The following is a 24,478-nucleotide window of genomic DNA, read 5'->3' as shown; positions in this document are numbered from 1 at the left end:
GACCTTCCACCGACCTTCCCTCACAGGAGGCTGGGCTGGGGGGTGGGGTGTTGTTCTCTGACCAATCATCTGTCCAGCTGGACCAGCCAGGAAAGTAGGGGGTTCCAGAAACAGGGTCCCGCTGGCTCCGCCCTCCCGTTGGCTCTGGGAGGGTATGACAGGGTGTGGGATATGTCTCGCCTGCCCGGTCCCCACCTCCACAATGCTGCCCTCCTCTTCCCTCAAGAGGCTAGACAGGAGGGGCTTTGTTTTTTTATGTTTTTTTTTTAGCTTGTTTTTAATAATTGGCTCAAATTACAAAGGTCCCCAAGGAACCCTGAGGAGGGGAGAAAAACTGGGAGTGGCAGAGGTTCACTGCCAGCGCCCACCACCCCCACCTACCACCCGCTCCCTTACAAGTGCATGTGGAAAAAGGTCCCAGACCCTTTAAATAATCCTAAAAATCCACAATGAGAGCAGGCAGGCGAAGGGGCTCCTACACCTTAAGGCTGATGCCAAGGCCACCCTGATCCCTGTCCGGCTCAGGGATCTGGCCCTCCCCGACCAAGTCTGACGCTCCCATTCCAGATCCTGCCCCTGGCTACGGAGGGGCCAGTGGATCTCTTCCCCCAGAGGCAGGGCCAGTCCCTGTGTAAACAGCGGCCGAGCCCTGAAGTCCAGATGCTTGACCTCACGACCTGCTCACAGCCGCGGCTCCCAGGCACAGCGAAGCACAGTGGGGGTGGCAGCTTGGGGCCAAGGTGCTGCCACAGGAGGGCACTTCTTCCTCCCCACTGCGTGAGGCCAGGTCCTCTATGGGCCTCGGGAAGCCCCACTGGCCCCCGCTCAGGCTCTGAAGGCTGTGGTGACAGGACCCCGGCCTGCAGGGTGGCGAGGGGGCATGGTTACACCCGGGCCCCCAGCTCTGTGATGCGCTGCCGCAGGTGAAAGGCAAACTCGAACATGGTGGCCGCGAGGCTCTGGTGGATGAGGTACCGGGGCAGGCGGCCCTACGGGAAGGGGAGAAGCGGTTTCTGGATGGCCTGTCCTCAGAAGCAGGGGTGGGGGGTGGGGGTATGTACCCTGGGCCAGAGCAGCAGGTGCAGGTGCGGCTCTGGAACGTAGCCTGAGCCACCCCTCTCCCCCTCAGCCCTGGCAGAAAAAGAACACACTGTGCTGGCTCTTGGCACCGTCACACAAACAGACCTAGGAGGGGCTGGCTTGGCAGTCGGCCACCGCTCCTGGGGCCTCGAGAGTCGGAGGTAAGCGGAGGTACAGGCCCTCCAGCCACTCAGGAGACCATCTTGACCCAACCCCAAATTTTAGCCTAAGGTAGGAGGCAGACTAGGTGAGGTCCTAAGCCTGACAGGAGACCCTACCCCAAGGTCCCCCAGCAAGTCCCCTCTATTGTACTGAGCCAGCCTTGCTGCCCCAGCACCCCCACCTTGAGATCTGTATTAAGGATCCAGACGAAGGTGCAGACTCGGGGGTTACTGGCTGACTTGAGCACGACAAAGCCCCCAGGGCCATTCTCTCCCCTAAGAGAAAAGCATCATTAACGGGGTACCTTGGAGCCAGGCAAGGCCTCCAACCTGACCCCACACCCCATTTTTGGCTCATCCTAGCCTGGGGTGAAATTGGGAAAGGAGCTACTGGTCTAGCAGCTGCCAGTTGGCCTGAGCAGGGGCCAGAACAGGTGTCCCAGATACAGCGGGGGGATATAGCCCCCACCTGTACCACGGGATGCCCAACTGCCCCTTCTACAGCCTGCCGATGTCTGTGCACCCCCAGCGGCAGCCAGCATCCTCTGTCCAGGGAGGGGTGGGTTGTGCATGCATTTCTCACCCCTGCCTAACTCGGGGAATAGTGCGGTGCTGGGGGTGCCTTCCTAGGAGGCAGGCAGGGCACATCCCATCACCAGTCAGCTCCCCCACAGTTCCATCAGACACCCTCAAGCCCACTCCACAGATAAGGAAGTTGGCACCCAGAAAGAGGCCTGCTTGCTCATCACCCAGGGGTCTGGTATATCAAATCTCAAACTCAATGCACACTGCTCCCTGTGGAACCTCAGGAAGGATGGGGAGCATGGGCAATCAGGGAGGAAGCCATCTACAGCACTGAGATCAAAGGTTAGACATCAGGAGAACCTGAAGATGCCCAGGGACAAGCAAGGTGGCGGGGCCCAATGCTCCTCAGGCAGGGAAGTAAAGCTCCGGAACACAGAGCCTTCTGCTCAGGTCGCCTGGAGCAGCACCGCCGCATGGCTCCCAGCCTCTTTCCCTATCTTCAGGCTATTCGTAGGGCTGCCCTCCAGCCTGGGCAGTGTGGTTCCAGCCCTTAATCCCACGGTCTCCAGGAGGGAGAGCAGATTAGCAGGGCAAGGGGCTGAGAGGGGCAGAGCCCAGCAGGACAGGGGACAGGCAGGCAGTCTCAGCAGGAGAAAGCGCCCAGCCGTCCACGCCGTACCCTACCCTGCCCTCATAGCCACCAGAGAAGGGGCCAGCTGGGATGCCCCCAGGCAAGGTGAGGCTCACCTGACATATTTGTGTGTTGGGGGCTTGGCGCAGTGGGTGGTGGCGATGCCCGATGACACATACCGGTCTCTGCGCCGCTCAATGCGCCGCACATTCACAAAGTCCCTAGGGGGTCGGAGGGTTAGAGGGGAGCAGGGAGCCAAGCCGGTGATCCAAGGGCAGGAGGCCTGCCTGCGAGGAGGGGCTTGGTGGCACTCACCTGGGGGAGACCACCCCGCCCGCGGCCCCCGAAGAGACATCGTAGGAGATGAGGGTGTTGTCCTCTACTCGCTGCAGGATCTAAGGCATCAGGGGAGATGTGAGGGGACAGCCCAGCCCAGGAACACCCCAGGGACAGGGTCACAGCATCTCAGGGAGCCCCCAGACCAGCCTTTCTCTGCCCAGGTCCCTTTACTGAGAGCCACTCCCAGGCCTGGGGCTGGGCTATGCATGCTCCCTCTCCATCTCCTGACCCTCTCCAGCAGGCGCCATTATCACCATCTCCATTTTACAGACAGGGAAGCTGAGGCACAGAGCAGTTCAATGATATGACCCAGGTTCCCAGGGGTAACTGGTCCTGCTGCGGTACAACTGCATCCTGATCTGCTGTGTTGTTCTGCCTCTGCCCTGAGACGTGGCCAGGCCGGGCCCCCGGGTTCGGCTCACCTGGCAGGCAGTCACCGTCTTGTTCCACAGCACCATCCTCTCGGGCTGCAGGATCACCTCCTGGTACACCAGCTCCGCGGGGCAGGGCAGGAAGGTCTGGGGCAGGGTGGGCAGAGGCCTGGGTGGTCCCACAAGTGCTTGGGCATACCAGCCCTTCCCTCTTGGTGGGGAGAAACTTGCCAGGAGGCCCCTTAGCCCCTTCCTGGAATTTCAGGCAGAGCAGGAGGCTTCAGGACACCTGCTTCCCTCACTCACCTTTAGGATGAATGTCTTGCCATGGAAGGGGACCTCGATGGTGTACACAGTGTCCCCATATTCCTGTGACAGGGGAAGAAGGGTGACGGGGAGGTGGGCAGAGGGCAAGGGGAGGCTGGGGGCGGGGTGGGCCAGTAGAGGAATGGGTGCCCCTTTAAAAGGGCAGCTTTTTCACAGCTCAGGGTAGAAAACTTCAGGAGTTTGGCGATACTCAGGCAGCCGTTAAAAAAGAGTGGTTCTGACAAACGTCCAGCAACGAGAGAAAGGCTTTCGATATCAAGTTAGAGGACAGAAGCACTGCCGTACCACAAGGCAAGCTAGAGCTCCCAGAGGGACCGCCACAGAGGGACAGGACACGTCCGCATTCCCCAAGCTCACTGCCATCTCTTTAGATAATGTTGTTTTGATTATGAAACAAAATACCGGACACAGGGCAGAAGCCTGGCTTCCCCTTCAAAGCCAAGCTGAGTGAGGAGAACAGCAGGGGGCGGAGGATGGGTTGGGCGTGGGGCAGGGAGGCAGGGAAACATCCAATCCAGCATCCAGCCCCACCTCTTGCCAAGTGATGACCCCAGGGCCCAGCCCCCTCTCCTGGCACAGGAATACGGTTCCAACCCTTGCAATCCTTGGGCTTCTCAGGCCTCAAAAAAGCCAGCAAAAACTCCCATCACATGTGGGCAGGTCAGGTGGGAGAGGGATTTCTTACATTGTTCTTCTCAAACTTCCAGTTCTCCTCCTGGGCCAAGATCTGGTCCACCACTGCCATGGCCTCCTTTCCCTGATGGATGTACTCCCGTTCCTGGCCAGGGAGGAGAGGCAGGAAGGGATCAGCCTAGGGCCCAACCACCACCTTGTTCATGGCCAGTTCTTTCTCTACATACTCCACATACATGGAGTCTGGGTTGGTCTCTTCGGCCCTTGGGGTCCCCAGGGGCCATGGTCGTGATTGCTCCCCTCTGGGGCCCAGGTATGAGGCAGCCTGGTGGGCCGGACCGACGGTGGGGCAGACACTCAGGTGCACACTGACTGGCCTTCAGGCCGCCTGAGGTCCACCCTCTGCGGGGAAGCCCCTGCCCACCCTGCTGAGCCCAGCACCGACACCTTCTCTGGGGTGCCCACTCCAAAGGTCAGGTGGGAGTAGGCTGCCAAATACCTGGGCAGAGAAGCTTTTCTTCCCAACGTCTTCATCTGATTCATTGTCAGACCCTGCAGAAAACAAGCACAGATGACAATAGGAAGGCATGGGGACAGACTGTGGGGAGGTAGTGGGGTTCATGTACAAGATTGCAGGGGGATAGACAGGGAGAGGGTTGTGCGCTTTCCCCAGGGAGCTGAAAGAAGGAATAGAACGAACAGACACAGCCAACCTACTCCTCATAATGACCCTTCCTGAAGGAGTTCCCCACCTGCCAGCCCTCACCTGCAAAGGATTCTGGGGGTGAATAGAACTGGCCTTCAGACAGAGCACCAGAGAAGAGCAGAGGTCCACGGGCGACAGCAGCCTGGGCAGCAAGATACCCTGGGGGAATTGACATGGACAGCCACTGTCCCAGAGCAAGGGCAGTCAAGCCTTAGCAGCCTAGGGTCTCCCCACTCCAAGCTCACCCTTGGAGGGGGCTCTTGGAGACTGTTCAAAGTTGGCAAGAGAGCTCAGAAGTTGCTCTCATGCCTGAAACTCTCCTCTTCTGGGGCTGTGATGACCCTCACCACCCCCTTCCCCGGCACTCACATCTCTCCTCTTCCGCTTCCTGTGGTAGGACTTTGAAGTCAAGGAACCAGGTCTCCAACCAGGCAAGGACAAAGGAAACGATGGGGAGCAGGTAGCCGAAGGCCCCTTTGCTGAGCAGCTGTGGAGGGAGGGGGCTGAGCTCCACAGTAGAGGGCCATCCCAAACACAGAGTCCCCACTTCAGGACTACCGACGCTGCCACACACCCCCCTCCTGCTCCTGGGACCAGCTGGAGGGACCTCCTGTGGCAGTGGTCTGAGATGGGGTTAATTTTGCAGCAGGAAAAACTGAGGTGAGGCTAGCAGAACAGCTTTTTGTTCTTGGGGTTGCAGAAGGGCACAAAGAAGAAGCCGGTGAAGAGGATTCCTTGGAGATATCAAAGGACAGGATTCCCCCCTCACCCCAATCAGAGAAAGGGCCCCTTGTTAGGAGAAACCCGTCCCTTGGTCCCTTGCGCTAGAGGCTGGCCAGACCAGCCAGACCCTGAGCCACTGACCTCAGAGAGGATGACCTTGACAATGAGGAATGCACTGGACACCAGTGTGGTGACCTGCCCAGGGGAGAGGAGAGGGAAAATGGGCTGGGGAGTGAGTCCTCTTCCACACCCTCTGTGGCACCAGCCCCACCAGGGCTCACCCCTGCCCCCAGGCCTCTGCTGCCGGCAGAGGGGTGTCTTACCGCAATCACCCACCAGTGCCGGAGCCGCAGCACAGCGTAGCCCAGGAGCAGTCCCGAGAAGCGGAAAAAGGCCAAGACCTGGTGGGGGTGCGGGGAGCACACACAAGCCATCACAGGCAAGCCAATGCCCCCTACTCCTGCTGAAAGCTGTTCCCCTCCACCCCTGTCCTGTTCCCCTAGGTTCCCTCCATGTGGGAGTGCATGCCTTAGGAGAGAAGGGCTGAGTCAGTGTTTCTTTGGGGATGATTCAGATGTGACCGTCATGGACCAGGGTCTATGCTTTCCCCCTCATACTTGGGGCTTTCTGAAGGGAGGTCCTTGTTTCAGAACTTTCTGAATACTGAGGGCTCCCCAAGGATGATCCCCTGATCAGACTAGGATGTATGATGCAGAAAGAGAATCCAGCCAGAGAGTCACGTCCCTGCACCATCTCTGCCCCATCTCTGTCCCTGCACCATCTCACCCAGTCCCGAAGGCCACTCACGAAGATGTCAAAGAAGGAAGTTTTAAAGTTGTAGTGGATGATCTCCTGCTCCAGGTTCTTCTGGATGCCTGTGTTGGTCTGGAAGAGGGAGATACGAACAGCTCTGCATGTAGAACCAAGTCCCCAGGGGTGCCTTCACCTTTGGGAATGGGGATGAGGTGGGGGCATGTGGAACCTGGAGAGGAGGAGCCACTGCCCAAGGAGGCTCCCCCAATCACCGAGAGCTCAGCCAAAGGCCTGAGGCCCCAGCGCTCCTATCATTCCTCCAAGCACCCAGGCAACCTAGATGGGCAGGGCCTGCCTCCAGCACTGACACTTATGGGCACACTGCCCAGGGAAGGGGGAGGCTTGGAGGGCCTCGGGGCCGTGCAGGGGAGGTGAAAGGCCCTGTGCAGGCAGGTAGGCCTGGCAGACTGGGTACCAGGAGCCTGTGTCTCACATAATCTCATCTCCCTCTCTCCATTATGGTGCTCCATCTTCCCAGCCAACCATCCATCTGGGGTGATGGGGACCGGGGATGGGCAGTGGTGTCAGACGGAGCCCCAGGTGGCAAATCAATTGATTAGGTTTGTGCTTAATGGGCAAAATCCATCATGCTGCTAGAGAGAATGGCTAGCAACAGAGACAGACTGAGCAGACTTGTCCTCACCCCTGTCCCTGCCCCAGCCACCCATACATTTTCCATGGGACTCCTGACACCTTGGCTGGGGAAAGAGAGGATCTGGATGGATACCGAGAGCCAGAATGCAGCCTGACCTCTCAGGAGGAATGGGATGGCAGGCCTCAGCTTCTGCAGGTGGGGGCACCAGGCCCCTGGAGAAGGGAGGACACAAGGGGACTCCAAGGAATGGAGCCCAGGAGCCTAGAAAGTTAAGACCCTTCACGACCACCTAGACTAGAGCTTCTAATCTCTGGTAGGTGATCCAAATTGAGGTGGTGGGACTTATTAAGATACAGATGTTCAGACCACTGAGTCCAAATCTCAGGAGCCTCTGGAATTTTTATCAAGTTCCCAAGAGTCAGCAGTCTGGGCAGCCCCCTCATCGATGCTTGAATGCCCCTGCCCCTGTGCTTCAACCTCAGGACCACCCTGAGTCCCATGGAGTCTCATGAGCCACCCCCCACCCCAGCCTGGTCCTCCTCTGACTCTTCAGACTGCTCCCTTTTGGGCTCCACAACCTCTCTGACCCCTAACAGTTGCTGTCCCACAGAGGTCTCCCTCTGCCTGGGCATGTGCAGCTGCTGACGGTGTCCTGACCCAGGGGAGCCAAGTTCTAGCCCCTGCCAGCCTCTGGCTGCAAGACCCTGTGTTGCTCTTGTAACCCTGCTGGGGCCCTTATATCCACTGGGCAACACCCAGCCTATTCAAGAACTAAAAACAGGGAACCCTGGGTGGCGCAGCGGTTTGGCGCCTGCCTTTGGCCCAGGGTGCGATCCTGGAGACCCGGGATCGAATCCCACGTCAGGCTCCTGGTGCATGGAGCCTGCTTCTCCCTCTGCCTGCTTCTCCCTCTGCCTGTGTCTCTGCCTCTCTCTCTCTCTCTCTCTCTCTCTGTGTGTGTGACTATCATAAATAAATAAAAATTTAAAAAACAATTAATTAAAAAAAAAAGAACTAAAAACATATATGCTCCAAAATATGAAAATACCATCACGAGACGCCTGGATGCCTCAGTGGTTGAGCATCTGCCTTCGGCTCAGGGCATGATCCCAGGGTCCTGGGATCGAGTCCTGCATTGGGTTCTGCACAGGGAGCCTGCTTCTCCCTCTGCCTATGTCTCTGCCTCTCTGTGTCTCTCATGAATAAGTAAAATCTTAAAAAAAAAAAAAAAAAGAAAAGAAAATCACAAAACTGAAAATTGATCACATATTAATTGTCTATCAAGTGAAACATTATGGCTACCTCCACTAGTGGTTAAGTCCAGCATTCTAAACTTTTCATTACATTTGAAAACAATATGGAGGGGGCAGCTCTGGTGGCTCAGCGGTTTGGCGCCTCCTTCAGCCCAGGGCATGATCCTGGAGACCCGGGATCGGGTCCCATATCAGGCTCCCTGCATGGAGCCTGCTTCTTCCTCTGCCTGTCTCTGCCTCTCTCTCCGTGTCTCTCATGAATAAATGAATAAAATCTTTTAAAAAAAAAAACGTAAAAAAAAAAGAAAGAAAACAATATGGAGGGACAACTGAGTGGCTCGGTCGGTTAAGCATCTGCCTTCAGCTCAGGTCATGATCCCGGGATCCAGCCTCGGAGTCACGCTCCCTGCTCACAGGGGAGTCTGCTTCTGCTTCTCCCTCTCCCTCTACAGTACCTTCCCTTGCTTGTGCTCTCTTGCTCTGCTCTCTCTCTCTCCTACTTGCTCTCAAATAAATAATAAAATTTAAAAAAAGAAAAGAAAACAATCTGGAGATTAGACTTTTCCCGATTTGCAAGAATTCCCAAGTATGCATGATGACTGCTGAGCTATTACAGCCAGTGCATCCAGATAATTTCAGAAGTAAAATTACCAAAGTTTTTCCAGCTGTTTGCTGGCAAGAAAATATATATTGAATGAGAGCTGTGGGTGAATTTTAGTGCTTGCTTTGATACTGGATGGGACTCTTCAAAAGGAAGAATGACTAACTCAAGGGTGGGGGGATAGGAACTGGGTGGTACAGTCAGTTGAGTGTCTGTTTGATTTGGGCTCTGGTCGTGATCTCAGGGTCATGAGATCGAGCCACGCATTGGGCTCCATGCTCAGCGTGGAGTCTATTTGAGATTTTCTCTGCCCCTCTGCCCGTCTCCATGTGTGTGTGTCTCTCTCTCTAAAATAAATACACAAATCTTAAAAAAAAAAAATTTTGTTGTTAAAAAAGAATGCCTAAGACATCAGAAGCTCTTCAAACAGCCCTGGACCTTGTGGAGCCGCAGATTTTTCATTGGTAAAGATGGCCCCTAAGGTCCCCCATGGCTCAATCTAGTGTGAGGTGCCAGTTCATCTCTGCACAAAGGACAGTCACCCCCAGAGCCCTCCAGCTCAGCCTGTCCAGAATCAAACTTGTCCTCTTCATCCCTAAACCAGCCCTTCCACCAAACTCCTCAGTTCTATCCACAAAGTCATCATTTTCCTGTCACCTGAGCTTGAGACTGAGACTCGCAGGAAGGGCACCTGCTATCCTGAACTCTGACCCATTCTGCAGAAGGAAAACAAGGGGAGGCTCAGAGAAGCCGAGTTCCCTGCTGTGATCTTACAGTGAATACAGACTAGAAGCTGGGCTTGACGAGCCTGGGATGCTCTGTTCTCATGGCTCCTGCCTCTGTGGTCAGGTTCTGCTCTAGCCTGTCAATGCCTGGAGATCAGGTCCCATCACCAGCTGGCCAAGCACTGCACAGGGGGAGCAGGGTGTTGACCCAGCACTGAGAGGGTGTTCGATCTCCAGGCTGCTAAGCAGCATCTCACCAAGACTGTTGAGGCCAAACTGCGGGGTGCACTGGATGATTGTCCAAAATGGGGAGGGAGAGAGCTAGGCACCACCAGGACCTGGGAGGTTTTTTTTACTGGTTCCCTCCCACCATATCTTCTGCTTTTAGCATGGTGCTTGGGATACAGCAGGGATTCGAAAACTGCTGAGTGAATGGGTGAATGAATGAATGAATAAATGAAACCAGAGAGCAACATCGGCCAGAAAGAAGGCAAAGGTTTCAATAGTTCAACCACAGTCCACTGGGCTCTCTCCTCCTTCCTCAGGAGTGTCCACTAGAGGGCAGTTTGGCGCAGAGATCAGGAGTGTGAACTCTGCAGCTTGAGGGTCTAGGTTCAAATTCTACCCTTCTTCACATACTTGCTAGACAAATGACTCCAGCCCTCTGAGCTCCACTTTCTTTGGAAGATGAGAACAGCTAATTGTATCTTCCCATTCTCCCTTTTACTGGGAAAGCCACCCTGCCCATGTGGCACCCTCCCAGGGGGCAGTTAGAGTAGGTAAGGCCCCGGTGACTCCCCCACCCCACCCCATCCCACCCCTTCCCACCCCAGTCTTGGGCCCACTCACGTTCAGTTCAATGATCCAGAGCAGGGAGATGAAAAGCAGGTCGAAGGTGACAAAGAGACAGAAGGTGCGGCGGACATCAGAGATGGCTCGGCGCTTCTCTGGAGGTGGTGGGAGGAAGTGCGACGAGAGGCCCTGGCTGTGGGACAGCGATGAGCCAAGGGAGGCCACGGCTGGCAGGCTGCGCTCCAAGTCGCGGGCCAGCTCCCCAGACAGTTTGTTCATCCTGCTGGGCCCCCACCTCCAGGCGGGGAAGGCGGGGCCTCAGCTGCAAGGCTGGGGGAGGCGGGGCAGTGGGGTCAGGTCTCTGGGGTTGAGGGCCTGGAGGTCCCGTTAACCTCTTTCCCCCAGGACCCTGTTGGCTCCTAAACACATCTGCCTTCTCTCCCATCCCAACCCCAGGGCAGCCTGGGGTCCTGTAAGCCCAAATTCTCTCCAGCAGCCCCATTTCTGAGCTGGAGGGGTTTGAGAATCCCTCTTCCTCATCCCCCCTCACCACCACCACCTGCAAAGCTCAGCGACCCCACAATTCACCTTTGGAGGGGTCTGGGGTCCTCCCCGCTGCTCGAGGGCACCGCCTGTTCCTGCCAAGCCCAGCCCCGTGGTTCAGCCTCTGGCCCTGTCAACAGCCTCTCGGGCCTGCCCCCACCCCCAGGAGAAGAGGGCCCCAAGCTCTGTTCTTTGTTTGCCAAGCACAAAGCCACATTCCCTCCCAGCAGCCAGCCCTACCCTCCCACCCCCTAATCCATGGCAACTGGGAGGGACTTCCTAGAGCAGCGTCTCTGAGTGCACCGCCTGGGACAGCTACAGGGGAAGGACATCTCAATCCCTTCTACCTCCACCCCCACCACCCCCATGATGGGCCCAGCCACCTTCCTCTCCCTGGCGCTACAACCAGCCTAACGGGTTAGTCTCCAGGCTGCCTCTCTCACCCTGCAATGCAACAACACCTCTCCCAACAGCCAGAGAAAGGTTTTCCAAACACTGGCCTAACCATGCCTGAGCCCTCCAGTCCAAGCCCTGCCAGCTCTTCTGACGGCTCCTCTCACAAGACAGGCGGGGTCACCAGCACAGCCACCCTGGTCTCTCTATATGGCAGCCTGGTCCTGCCTCCAGGCCTCGCCCCTAGCTCTCCCCATCTCAGTCCTTCCAAAAATCAGCTCCAAAGTCCTCCCTTTCTCAGAGCCCCCACCCTCCTGCAGTAGTCCTGCTCTATTAGGGGCTTTCCTGAGCTTGTCACTCTCTGCAGTGGTCTTACTCCTTGTTCTGCAAACTGCAGATGTGGGGCTTTCACTAGACAGTCACTGCTGTCTCCTAGCGCCCAGCACAATGCCTAACACCTAGTAGGTGCTGAATAATTGCCTGCTGAGTAAATAGGTGCTCCAGAGGCTCTCCTGGTCCTCAGCTCCAGGCTATGCAGCTGAGAGATGGGGCAAACCTTAAAGAGAACTAGCCACTGCCTGAGGCTCGGCCAGAGCTCCACTGCCCACAGAATCCTGTACCCATGCCCACAAAGGGCAGGATGGCTCGCTCTTTCCTTCCTTCCTTCCTTCCTTCCTTCCTTCCTTCCTTCCTTCCTTCCTTCCTTCCTTCTTTCCTTCCTTCCTTCCTTCCTTCCTTCCTTCCTTCCTTCCTTCCTTCCTTTCCTTCTTTAAGATTTTATTTATTTATTCATGAGAGAGACACACACACACACACACACACACAGAGGTAGAGACACAGGCAAAGGGAGAAGCAGGCTCCACGCAGGGAGCCCGATACAGGACTCAATCCCAGAAAACCGGGATCACACCCTGAGCCGAAGGCAGACACTCAACCACTGAGCCACCCAGGTGTCCCAGGATGGCTCATTCTATTTCACAGATAAGGTAGCAAAGACTGAAGGGGGAGCAGACTGAACCATTACTTGCCTGTGCAACCATGGGGTCAAAACTCTTAGGAACTCTAGAGGCAAGTGGCCCAGAGGACTCCCTCCCTGCCATGTGGCCCCCAGGCCCAAGGTCTCTGCTCCACCAATGTGCTGGCAAGGAGCCTGAAGAGGCCCTATCCCCTGGGTGGAGGAAGAAAAGGTTCAGCCTACAGCCAGAGGGGAGCTGGCTCAGTGTGGTGGTGCCTGTGCTTCTGGGGCTTCGTTGGAGTCTTCCTGAATCTTCTTTCATGCCATCACCAGGAGGCAGGTTTGGGGGCCAGTGGGAGGGAAATCCTGGATGTTGGTTTCTGATCCCAGGAAGGTAAGACCTAATCCATCTCTACCCCCCCCCCCCACCCATCTCCTATCCCCTCATACCTTTTTTAGGTCTATCACCTTCTGGGGCCCCTCCATCTATCAGGTCCCAAACAAGCTCCCCATTTGTGACTGGGAGGGGATTCTGAGCAAGCCAGTTTGTCGATCCCTCTGCCTCTGTGCAAGCCCCAACAGACAGGTGCTGATTGTTCTCAGTAGAGGCATCAGCACAAGACCACCCCCACAAAGCACACTCTTGGGATCGCCATGCCTAGCTCATTTGGCGGGTACTGAAGGAAAGCTGAGCCCAGTTCTGGAAGGAGGCAGTCAGAAAGCAGATGTGACAGGCTGCCGACAACAGGACCTCCCCAACATCCATCAGCTGGACCTAGTGCCAGATAGAACACTCAGCGCATCTCTCACTGTGACAGGGCCACAGCTCCAGGGCGGGTGACATTTCCCTGTCTCTAATAGCCCTCTTGTCTGCTGCCAGACCTGTCTCCATTTCTCTCCCTCCTTCCTGTCTGTCTCACAAACCACCTTTCCACCTTCGTGTCTCTTTGCCCCCCTCCCGTGTCCATCTCTATGGGTCTTCTCCAAGCCTCTCCCATCTGTGAGTCTGTCTCCAGTGCCACCAGCTCAGTCTCACCTTCCCTTCCTCCAGTGTGTGTCTGTCTCTCTCTCTCTTTTTCTCTCTCTCCCCCTCCACTTCTCTCCCTCTTCTCGCTTCTCTCCCTCTTCTCTCTCTCTCCCCCTCTGCTTCTCTCCCTCTTCTTCTCTCCCTCTTCTCTATCTCACTGCAGGATGCCTGCAGGATGCCGTGGCTTCCCTACTTCCCAGGCTGCTCCCAAGTCTGCCTGGCATTTCCCTTAGCTTTCTCCCTCCCTCCCTGGGGACAGGACTCTGCTGGCAGGAGCCTGGTGTGAGATGCCCCTGGAGCAGCAATAGCACTGACACTCACACATGCCGACATCCTTGCTGAAGTGACAGACACAGATGGGGGCTGAGAGCAAAGGTGCTGGGGGAGCCTGGGAGAGCTGCAGACAGAGGAGTGTGTGGGAGCCAGGAACTGGGCCTCTGAAGCAGGGTTGGGGGCAGCTGGCCAAGCGGCAGCGGGGTGGCAGTTCTCTATCACCCTCCACCACAAAAGCTGCTCAGAATCCAAAGAAGCAAGAGCTTGTAGAGTAGAAGGAGCACCAGTGGAAATGAAGACCTGAGCCCCAGTCTTGGGGCAGCCATAACCCTGAGTAACTGGGCAAATCCTTACCAAGCCCCTGTTTCTTTATCTGGGGGAAAATGTCAGTGTTTTTTTCCAACCCCCTTTATCAAACAAGAGAAACTTAAAAAAAAAAAAATAGAAAAGAACACCTTACTTAGAACCTTAATATAGAAAAAAGATAAAAAAACAGGCCTGTCAGGGCCCCTGAGTGGCTCAGTCGGTTAAGCATCTGCCTTCAGTTCAGGTCATGATCCCAGGGTTCTAGGATTGAGCCCAACATCAGGCTCCCTGCCCACCGGACAGCCTGCTTCTCTCTCTCCCTCTGCTGCTCCCCCTGCTTGTGCTCTCTCTCTCTCTCTCTCTCTCTGATAGATAGATAGATAGATAGATAGATAGATAGATAAATAAAATCTTAAAAAAAAAAAAAAACAGGACTGCTATAGGTCCTGCCACAGAAGGAAGCCACAGACAGCCCCACTGGGCAGCCATTCCTCAAACCCCAGGGTCACCCCGGAAGCACCTCCTTGGGTCTCATTTGAAAACTCTCTGCTTAAATGACTTCAAAAGGTCCCTGAGCTCCATCAGACCACTTGCCGGTCTAAGAGGTGGAAATCATCTGTTTGGAACTGCCCTTAGCAGTCCCCAAAGCACCCGTTCTCTGGTTCCCTGGCCCTGACAGAGGAAGGTGGTAGCTGCTAGCAGAACAGTGAGGCCTGGCCTCCACCCCACCGTGCCAACCATCCTGAGAAGGAGGCAGGAATGAGTGTCATAGGCTGGAGACAGCAGGGCCACCCCCGGTGCCCTGGGAGCAGCACCTCATATGGAGCCTAGCCCCTGCTGTCACCTGCCCCACCTAAGCACCTTCACAGGTGTCGGGAGTGGAACAGCAAGAGTGGGGTGAAGGAGTCCACGTGGGATTGGCCGCAGACTTGATACTCACTTGACATGTGTTATAGGAGAAGCAGAGCTGCTAAGGTTTGGGGAAGGGAGTGAGACATTTGGAGGTTTTATCATTCCAGGTTGCAAGGGAAAGAGAGGTGAGGAGGAGGCAGCAGTCCACTCTGGGCACAGTGGATTACACCTGTTCTCTCAGCTCCTGAGACAAAGGGGAGGGGTGGGCATGGGCCCCCAGGCCCGCCAGGCCTTCTCTTACCCCAGGAAATGCCAGTATTGGCCAGACTGCAAGAGGAGCTCTCGGGTAGGTCCCAGACTCAAGGCAGACAACAGTAGGCAGTTGGCATCATGGCAAGAGTGCTGGACTCTGAGGTCAGGGTTCAAATCTCAGTCTGCCCTTATGAGTTGAGCAATCTGGAGCAAACATAACCATTCTGAGACTTAGTTTCCTCAGATGCGTTAAATAAAGGCAACGTTAATATACTTAATGCCTTGGAACTATGCTCTTAAAAATAATTAAAATGGGAGTGGAGGGGGAAGCCCGGGTGGCTCAGTCAGTTAAGCACCTGCCTTTGGCTCAGGTCATGATCTCAGGGTCCCTGTTCAGTGGGGAGTCTGCTTCTCCTTCTCCCTCTCCCCTACCCCTGCCCCCTACTCCCCGCTCATGCTTTCTCAGGCTCTCTCAAATAAATAAAATCCTTTAAAAAAAAAAAGGTTAAAATGATAAATTGTATGTTCTGTATATTTTACCACAATAAAAAAAAAAAAAAGCAACAACCACTACCTCCCAGGGCTGGCATTTATGTAAGTGTCAAGAAGAATTGCGGTAGGTACTTGGTGAGTGGTGGTTGAGATGGAACAAGTAGCTGGTAAAGCCATTCAGGTAAGGGGGACATTGTGCCTGTGTGTGTGTGTGTGTGTGTGTGTGTGTGTGTGTGTGTGTGTGTTGGGGGGCTTACACACTACAATGACATATAATGAAATCATCAAAGGCCTGAGTTCAAATGTGAGCTCTACAATTCCCCCTCCAGGTGACCAGCAAGCTCTCTCAAGTCTAGCATCCGGGCTCCCTGTCTGTGGATAGAATGGACCAAGTCATTCTAGGTCCAGGCACAGGTGAGTTCCCAGGCTGCAGGAGGAGTTGGGGGGAGGGAGGGGGCGGGGAACAGGATGTAGGGGCTGTCCTGGCTCCCTGCACAGGCTCTCAGGGGAAACACCAGGGCCGACCTCCAACACTACTGCTTCCTACTAGTGCTGGGCCCCACTGCAGTCACCCTCCATTCCCCATTTCCCCAGCTCATAAGGGACAGGTGCACAGATGGGGTCCGCGCCAGCTCTGTCACAGCCCAGACCAGAAGCTCAAGCCACCTCTATGGCTCAACACCTTGCCTGCCTGCAGTTCATACCTGGCCATGGCAAGCCTACAATATGAACTATGCCATGTACTCACCATACAAGCTGCAGAGGCTACATCTGGAAACTGGGAATACCCAGTCTTGAGCCCGCTATCTGGGGCATCGAAAGACATAGTGATGCATCTGTTTGTTTTGTTTTTTAATTTATTTATTTATTCATGAGAGACACAGAAAGAGAGAGAAAGGCAGAGACACAGGCAAAGGGAGAAGCAGGCCCCATGCGGGGAGCCTGACGTGGGACTCGATCCCGGGTCCCCAGGATCATGCCCTGGGCTGAAGGCGGCGCACCGCTGAGCTACCTGGGATGCCCCATAGAGATGCATCTGAAATGTCTAGAACAGGGCCTGGCACCACAGAGTAAAGGCTTAGCAGATGTTGGCTACTGCTACCACTGTTGCCTCTGAGGCTCCTTGCCCTTTCCCATCCCCTGACCTCCAGAAGGCAGGCCAAACCATACCAGGTCCAGCAAGGGCTTATTCTGCAAAGTTAGGCTGTGACCCCAGCATAGGGAGACCAAGTCTCATCTGTATCCACAAATGACCCACATTTCTGGGCAGTGTGGCTTCTCCAAATCTTCTCTCGAGGCCAATGGGACAGTGGACACAGGCTCTCAACATCTCCCTCACTCTGTATTCCTCAAGAATGTGAGCAACTAGACCCCTACTGGCCAGGGAGGCATCCCAGTGGGGTCCCTATCTCCGTACAAATCAGGAGAAATCAGTAAAGCTGAGAAAGAACTGGACTCCAAGCCCAGAGAAACTTCAAACCCTGGATTCCCGCTGTACTTTCACTGAACCCCTCTGTGTCTAGTTTTCTCCTCTGTAAAGTGGGGGTGACAATGGCACCTGCTTCTTCCAGACATTATAAAGATTAAATAACTTAGTAAATACAATAGCCTCGAACAGTTCCTGACACAGAGTGATCACTGCATAAGGATCGGCTAGTGTGACATTCCTTTCTCTTCTTTAGAGGAAGACATAGTCTTGAGCTCTGACTGCCTCCAGGACATGGCTTCAGGCCAGGACTGGGACAGTTCTGGGTCAAGCCACCCCTGCAATGTCCAGGTGAGTGGAGAATCCACAGATGGGCAGGAGGACGAGGCTCTGGGTGTGGAAGATGGTGGCTTTGGTCTGTGTCCTGCCACTGATCAGCATGGGAGGGAGCTGTTCAGGGAGGGTAGGATAGCAGATCAAAAAGGACTGTGGGTCATCCTGAGGAGCCAGCACACAAGACGCAAATCTGGTCTAGCAGTAGCCTGCGTTGGCACCCTGCAGACACCTCTCTTTTACTCCTCACAACCCCCACCAGGAGCTGTGGAGATGAGGATGGGGCGGAGGAGACAGAAAGTTGGAAGAGGCCTGTCCACAGTTCCCCAAGCAGGATGGGGCAGAGTTGACCCCAGGGCCTCTGCTGGCCAAGGAGCCAGATGTCAAAAGATCCCAAAGAGCTTTCTGGCCACCCAGTGAGAAACCGCAGAGAGTCCAGCACCCAGCCCTCCAAAGCCAAACCATCACCAAATTCTACTGGCTCTTCCTTCAAAACCCAGCCAGTATATCTGCCCAATGCTCACCACCATTACTGCCGTCACTGTGTCCAAATCATCACCTCTTACCTGCTACAGCTTCCTGACCACCTCCTTGCCCTCGTCAAGTCTGCTCTCAACACAGCAGCCAGAGGGATCCTGGTAGGTCAGACCACAGCTCCCCAGTACCGCAAACCCCCAATGGCTTCCAATTCACCCTGAGTAAAGGCCGAGTCTCCATCATAGCCTACAAGCCCCCTCTTCCCAGGCCTCTTCCCCTGGAACCTTCTGCTCCACCCACACTAGTCCTTTTCTGCTCATTGGACACATCAAGCAGCCTCCCACCCCATGACCCTTGCACCCACTGTCCTGTCTGAAGCTGCTCCCTCAGGTCTCTGTAGTGCTCCCTCTATTCTGGTCTCTGTAAATGTGCCTTTAGGATCCCTGGGTGGCTCAGCGGTTTGGCGCCTGCCTTTGGCCCAGGGCGCGATCCTGGGGTCCCGGGATCGAGTCCCGTGTCGGGCTCCCGGCATGGAGCCTGCTTCTTCCTCTTCCTGTGTCTCTGTCTCTATGTCTATCATAAATAAATAAATAAATAAATAAATAAATAAATAAATAAATAAATAAATCTTTAAAAAAAAAATGTCCCTTTAGATAAGCCTTCCCTGAACTTATTTGGCTCCCACTCTTCATCCCCTCACCCTACTTTATTCTCTTTTACAGAGCTTATCACCCCAGACATAGTATACGTTTACTAGTCTGCATTTACTGCCTGTCTTCTCCTTCTATAACGCAAACTTCACAAGGGCAGGAACACTCTTGCTTTGCTCCATGCTGTGTGTCCAGCACCCAGAGCGGTACCAGGCTCACAGAAGATACTCAGGTAATGTGTCGAACTAATTACACCCTTCCCTAAAGCAGCATGAGCACAGGCACAGGGGTACATAGTCCTGCCTAGCCGTGAAGGAGCAGCCCCTCTCTGTGCAAATTGTCTCTCCCAGAGCTGGATCCACCCTCCACTGGTGTCTTGCCCCATGTGGAGTCCAGGCACCTTCCCAACCAGCAGGCAAGGGGAACTGGCTTCCTGGACAACCTCAGGCATGGGGGCCATTCCCCTCCCTTTCCTGAGCACCAACTTACAGGGAAAAGACTGGATGTAAGCTAAGTTCCTTGGATAGGGAAGGTCAAGAGGAAAGACGTGCTCCCTCCTGCATTCCTCTCTTGCTATGGGGGTTGATCTTCCATCCCCTCCCCTGATACTTTCTTTTTTTTTTTTTTTTTTTAAAGATTTTATTTATTGAGACAGAGAGAGAGAGAGAGAGAGAGAGAGAGAGGCAGAGACACAGGCAGAGAGAGAAGCAGGCTCCATGCTGGGAGCCTGACGTGGGACTTGGTCCGGGGACTCCAGGATCACACCCCTGGCTGCAGGCAGCGCTAAACCGCTATGCCACCGGGGTTGCCCTCCCCTGATACTTTCCTGACCACTGGCTGTTCCCAGGATACACCATGGCTGGCAGGTCTCCCTTGTGTGCCTCCACTTCCCTGTTTTTGCATTCTAGAGTGACCTCTTCCCCCAGGAGAGAACACCGACTCTCCAGCGTCCATTTCTAATGCCACCTCCTGGCCAAAGCTCTCCCTCACCCTCCAGGCTCCCCCAACCCCAGCTCTCAGGACTTAGGCTCAGCACTATCCTCATCAAGCAGCTAGACTTGAGGCTCAGAGTCATCTTTCCTGGAGCCCGTAGGCCTGGGTCACAGTGTATGGCCACAGTACATCTCTAGGAGGTTAACTGTTCTATGGGTCCGTAATGTCCACCCTGGAATGAGGGAAAAGGCAAGAGTTTGGCAGCTGGGCCTCAGACCTGGAGTCAAAAGCCGAGACCATTCATTATTAGGCTCTGAACCCTTTATTCAATCACCGAATCTCTCTAAACTTCGGTCTCCTCATCCTATAAAATGGGGATAGTATAGTGACCACTTCACAGAACCACTAAAGGTTAGAAATAATACATGCGGGGGAATCCCTGGGTAGCTCAGCAGTTTAGCGCCTGCCTTTGGCCCTGGGCGTGATCCTAGAGTCCTGGGATCGAGTCCCACATCGGGCTCCCTGCATGGACCTGCTTCTCCCTCTGCCTGTGTCTCTGCCCCTCTCTCTCTGGGTCTCTCATGAATGAAAGAATAAATAAATAAAATCTTAAAAAAAAAAAAAGAAAGAAAGAATACATGCAAAGTGTCTATGCTCAATTAACAGCAGCTATAGGACTACTATTAGGGGCTATGGGTACAGTGTTCAAGGCAGGGCCTGGGCCAGGCATGTGTAACACGGCACTCTGCCCAAACCAAGGGTCCCACGTACACTGCTGGATGGAAGAATGGGCCCTGGCCTCAGAGAGCTGACCCAGGGCAGCACAGAGCAGGCTCTAGTGTATTTCCGGGCTCCGTGGCCCATGCCATCAGCCCTGGCCCAGCTGGCTTATTGGCCCCTACCCTAACCCACTGACAGAGAGTTTGGGAAGTTCCCTGCAGAAGGAGGAGTTTAAGGAGAGGATGACACAAGACAGGCTTCATTTCTCCCTTCCTTCTGGAGGAGTGGAAAGGGGAAGAGTCAAGCCAAAATGGAAACTACATTCATCACTGTACAGTGCCCCCACCAGCCCAGACTTTCTGGCAGCACAGTTTACTGAAAAACCCTAACAGACTAAGATCTCCTCAGCCCTCCTGCCGCCTCCACATGTCAGGCCCTGCTAAATGTCGGGGGTGCCTCATCTCTGGGATGACAAGACCCCTCTCCCCACTTCCTGCCTACTCAGGGGCTGGTGAGTCAGGCCCCACCCGCCCATAGTGCTACTGCAAAAAACTTGGGAGTTAAGGAGGTTAAGTTTTCAAGGTCAGTCTGGAAAGGGTCAGTAATCTTCTGGGAGAGATCTCAGTCCTGTCAGCCCATTCAAGGGAAGGCTCCATGGGCAGAAGGGAGTTCAGCACAGACCCCTCCCAGCACCAGATCTGACCACACAAATGCCAGGATCAGCCTCTAGATCGGCTAGAAAAAGTTCATGAGGAAACACACTGGTCAGATGGGATGCCCCATTTGTCCCGTGTCTTACAGAGGTGGGAGCCGCCCCTTGGGGGGATGGGAGACCGAGGCAGTTTCTCAGAGACAGCTGTGAACCTGGAGTCAAGAGACAGTTCCTGAAATTCATGCTGAGTGACACTGACCTTACTTGAGTCTCAGCTTCCTCATCTGTAAATGGAGCCAACAATCTCTACCACTCAAGGAAGCAAGTATGAGCTGACAAATGAGGTCTCCCCTACACTTCCTCCCTGTTCTAGGTACACGAGAGCTCAGTTTCATGCAGCATATGAACTGAGAGCCTACAGCATGCCAGACACTTGCTAGTCCCTGGGGGCCATTCAGAGGCTCTCGGTCTGGTGAGGGAAGCTCACACATAAATAAAACAAAGTGCCTCACTGTAATCAGCGCTTTCAGGGAGGAACAAACAATGGACCGTGGGCTCTCAGAGAAGGGAGCATCTGACCCAGGCTGCAGTGGGTGAGGGTGGGAAAGCCACAGAGAGGAGGAGCCATCTGACCCAGGCCTTGAAGAATCCATATCAACCACAGGCAAGGAAGTCAAGCATTCCGGGCAGGCAAAATAGCCTGAGCAAAGGCCCAGATTCTGGTCTAAAGCACAGGCCTGCTAGCTGGCTATCTATCCCAGGGGCCTTGACCCCAAACACCAGGCACCACGCCTTCAGACCTCCCCTGGGCATGGTCTCCACAGGCTCTGAAAACAAGGGGACACCTCCTCATGGCCAAGTGAGGAAAGGAACCCCTAACCTCGGCAGAAGAGGCTGCCTCTGCCCTTCCACCCACTTTAGCCCTCCTCCTGCAAGAACTCTGTCCAGAGGACCCAGCTGCCCATTCTCCGAGTCCACCCTGGTCTCTATCTCCCTCTGGTAAGTTCATTCTCTTGCCCTGAGGTCCCTCACTGACTGTCAGCTCCTCTGGGAAGCCATTCTTGGCCCTTCTCTCCCCTGGATTCCCAGAGCTCTGTGTACATTTCCATAGAATTGATGCTTGCCATGTAACATTCATTCATTTCCAGAGTCATTTCCTGAGCAGACTAACATCAGGTCTGAGTCTTTTTTGTTCTTGAATCCTCACTCAATAAATCCAGATCCTGCCCCCCATGCTCTCCAACGCATCATTTTATTTACTGACAAAAAGCCAGGTTTGGGGGCTCTGGCACAGAATGAGAAGCCAGACACATCAACTGTCCTCAAGCAATTTACAAAATTAAAAATTAGAATTGCTGCTCTAAAACGTTCTTACACAAGCAATAACCACTAACATTTATTTTTGAGCATTCACACGCTCAGTGATTTAAGCCCTATGCATACATTATTTCATTTGATTCTCACAGTAACTCTCTGAGGTAGGGATGTTGCTACCTCCTTTTACAAATGAGGAAACCGAGGCACTTTATTCATCAGGGTCATAAAACAGTATCAGAACCCACAAAGTTTGAATCAGGAGTCTGTACTCTCAACCACTGCTCTATTATGGATATAGTGTTGCAGGGACACAGGGGGCAGTAGTTAAGTCTTGGAGGGGGTGAAGGAGTGAGAGTCGGGGGATAGGGTGAACAAGGAATTCAACCCAGAGGTGGTACTGCCTGAGCTGAGCACTGAAAATTAGAAGGTAGCCTGGCAGATAAAGAGCAGAAGGGTCTTCCCAGGCAGAGGTGCTGGTGTGCAATGGTATGGAGACACAAAATTGCAAGCTGTGGACAAGCATAGCCTTCCGTGCCATGTTACTGGACTTTAGGGTGCACTTAGGCGACTCGCAGGAGAGAGATCAGAACACAGAGCTCTGTAAATTGTGCTAAAGATTCAGCCTTTTTCCACAAGCCATGGGACTCCAACAAAGTGTTTTAAGCGAGGAAGTAACACTATGAGATCTGAGTTTTAAAAGGGTAAGAAGGGCACCTGGCTGGCTCAGTCAGGAGTTTACTTTAAAAAAAAAAAAAAAAAAAGGATCAGGGGATCCCTGGGTGGCTCAGCGGTTTAGTGCCTGCCTTTGGCCCAGGAGACCGGGGATGGAGTCCCCCATCGGGTTCCTGGCATGGAGCCTGCTTCTTCCTCTGCCTGTGTCTCTGCCTCTCTCTCTATGTCTATCATGAATAAATAAATAAATCTTAAAAAAAAAAAAAAAAAAAGGATCACAAGAGGTAGTTTGGAGACTGGGTTGCAGGCAGTCATGACTGGAAGTTGCTGGGAAGCCACTGCAGTTGATCCTGGTGAGAAACACATCAAGATGGTACCAGAAGAGGTGGAGGCATAGGACCAGGTTTGCAGCACGTTCAGGAAGTCAGCTGGATCGGCCACCTCACAGATGGGAGAATTGAGGGAGAAGAGGAAATGTAATTTCCCGGTCTCACGCTGGGATGGGATGGCAGAGGGAGAATGCGTTTGCTGCGCGGGTGAGGTGGGGGGGGGGGGTGCTGGCCAGTTTCAAGTGAGCTGCAGCTGAGGTGCTGTCCACTGGGAGCTGGCTGGCCAAGTCTGGGGCTCCAGAGAGGGACTGCGCTGAAGGAAGAGGCGGGTCTGAGCGCCTTTCGGGTATTTGGATGATGTAAACCTGAAGCCATGAGAGGGGACGAGACCATCACAATTCAGTGTATGGAGTGGGAGCTGGGCAGGAGCCGAGAGCGTGAAGCGGTACCTCTACCGTCAGAACAGGTGGAAGAAAACACAAGGAGACGCAGACAGACGCCCAGGTGCGCGGGGGCGGGGGGGGCGCGGGCCAGCTATGTCAACCAGGAACCAGTGTCACTGGTGTTACGCCCCTCTAAAAACTCAAGAAAGACTCTTTAAAGGGTCCTTTTGATGTCAGTTAGGAAAGTCATCCACTGCCGTTTTCAGAGGAAGTTGGGGGAGACAGGGTGACCGTGAGACGCAGAGCTCCCGGACCGCGTAGATGGGCTTCCTCGTCTTTCACAGACCCTGACCCCGGCCCAACGCCAACTCCTGCCCCCTAACACTCCGATCTCGTGCCTCGCCTCTCCCCTAAGAGCGAAGAGCGAGGCTGGGGGGGCGATCCCGGACTCCCTGCCCCGGCGCTCCCAGGGGGAGGGCGCGGAGGGTCAGCGCGGGAGCGTCCCCCCAACTCCGCGGGGGGCGGAGCCAGGCCGAGACGAGGAAGGGGGCGGAACCTGGGACGCGGCGGGTGCGGGAAGGGTCGGACGGAGCCAACAACGGACACCGGGCAGGGAGCCGGAATCTGCTGACAAGACACAGCCCTCGTACCACCCGGCCCAGGGACCCCCCGGACCCACCTGTCCCATGTCAGCCACCGCCCGGGGTCTTCCTGCCCCAGCCGCAGGCCGGCTCAGCAGCCCCGGCCGAGCCTCGGAGCGGAACAGGATCTCCCCGCGGCGCCACTTCCGCCGCTGGGCCCGCCCCCGAGAGCCAACGGGGATGTGCTTAGCGCGCAGCCCCGCCCCTTCGCCTCAGTCCCCGCCCCCAAGTCCTTGGGCCCCACCCGGGGGCGGGGCGTGGGGACTGCTTGAGAGGGTCTTAAGGAGGGGGAAATGGGAAGGAAGCCCAGGGGCATCATCATTGTTGGGTCACCGAGGCCTGTCACTGTAGGGGAGAAAAAGAACGTGCCGAGGGGAGGCCTTTGGGGCTGGAGGAGGGGTCCCTTTGGAGAAATCCAATTACTCCTGAAAGTTCTTTTCTGGGGCACCTGGGTGGCTCAGTGGTTGAGCATCTGCCTTCGGCTCAGGTCGTGATTTTGGGGTTCTGAGATCGAGTCCCACATCGGGCTCCCTGCAGGGAGCCTGCTTCTCCTCCCTCTACCTCTGTCTCTCTGCGT

The 24,478-nt window shown here is 54.9% G+C and overlaps 1 protein-coding gene across 2 annotated transcripts; it reads right to left on the bottom strand.

Annotated features, from left to right (window-relative positions):
* Nucleotides 1-258: 258 nt before the first annotated feature.
* STARD3 (StAR related lipid transfer domain containing 3) lies at nt 259-24,072 on the bottom strand. 2 transcript variants are annotated; one of them, XM_041725554.1, is made up of 16 exons: nt 23,940-24,049; nt 14,926-15,080; nt 10,333-10,605; nt 6,304-6,381; nt 5,820-5,897; nt 5,638-5,691; nt 5,143-5,260; nt 4,834-4,932; nt 4,567-4,619; nt 4,120-4,212; nt 3,414-3,476; nt 3,159-3,254; nt 2,713-2,792; nt 2,514-2,618; nt 1,424-1,517; nt 259-989 (listed from the first exon to the last, which is right to left on the bottom strand). In XM_041725554.1, the coding sequence occupies exons 3-16, from the start codon at nt 10,552-10,554 to the stop codon at nt 885-887; spliced, it is 1,338 nt and encodes a 445-aa protein (XP_041581488.1). In that variant the 5' UTR covers nt 10,555-10,605; nt 14,926-15,080; nt 23,940-24,049; the 3' UTR covers nt 259-884. The 2 variants fall into 2 exon arrangements, with proteins under 2 accessions (XP_041581488.1, XP_041581489.1); XM_041725555.1 differs by lacking the exon at nt 14,926-15,080 and having other exon boundaries at nt 23,940-24,072.
* Between the last annotated feature and the right edge of the window lie 406 nt (nt 24,073-24,478).

This window comes from Vulpes lagopus, chromosome 12 (assembly GCF_018345385.1).
Source record: "Vulpes lagopus strain Blue_001 chromosome 12, ASM1834538v1, whole genome shotgun sequence".
In the NCBI taxonomy this organism is placed as follows: domain Eukaryota; kingdom Metazoa; phylum Chordata; class Mammalia; order Carnivora; family Canidae; genus Vulpes; species Vulpes lagopus.
This window is presented reverse-complemented; position numbering and strand designations above follow the sequence as displayed.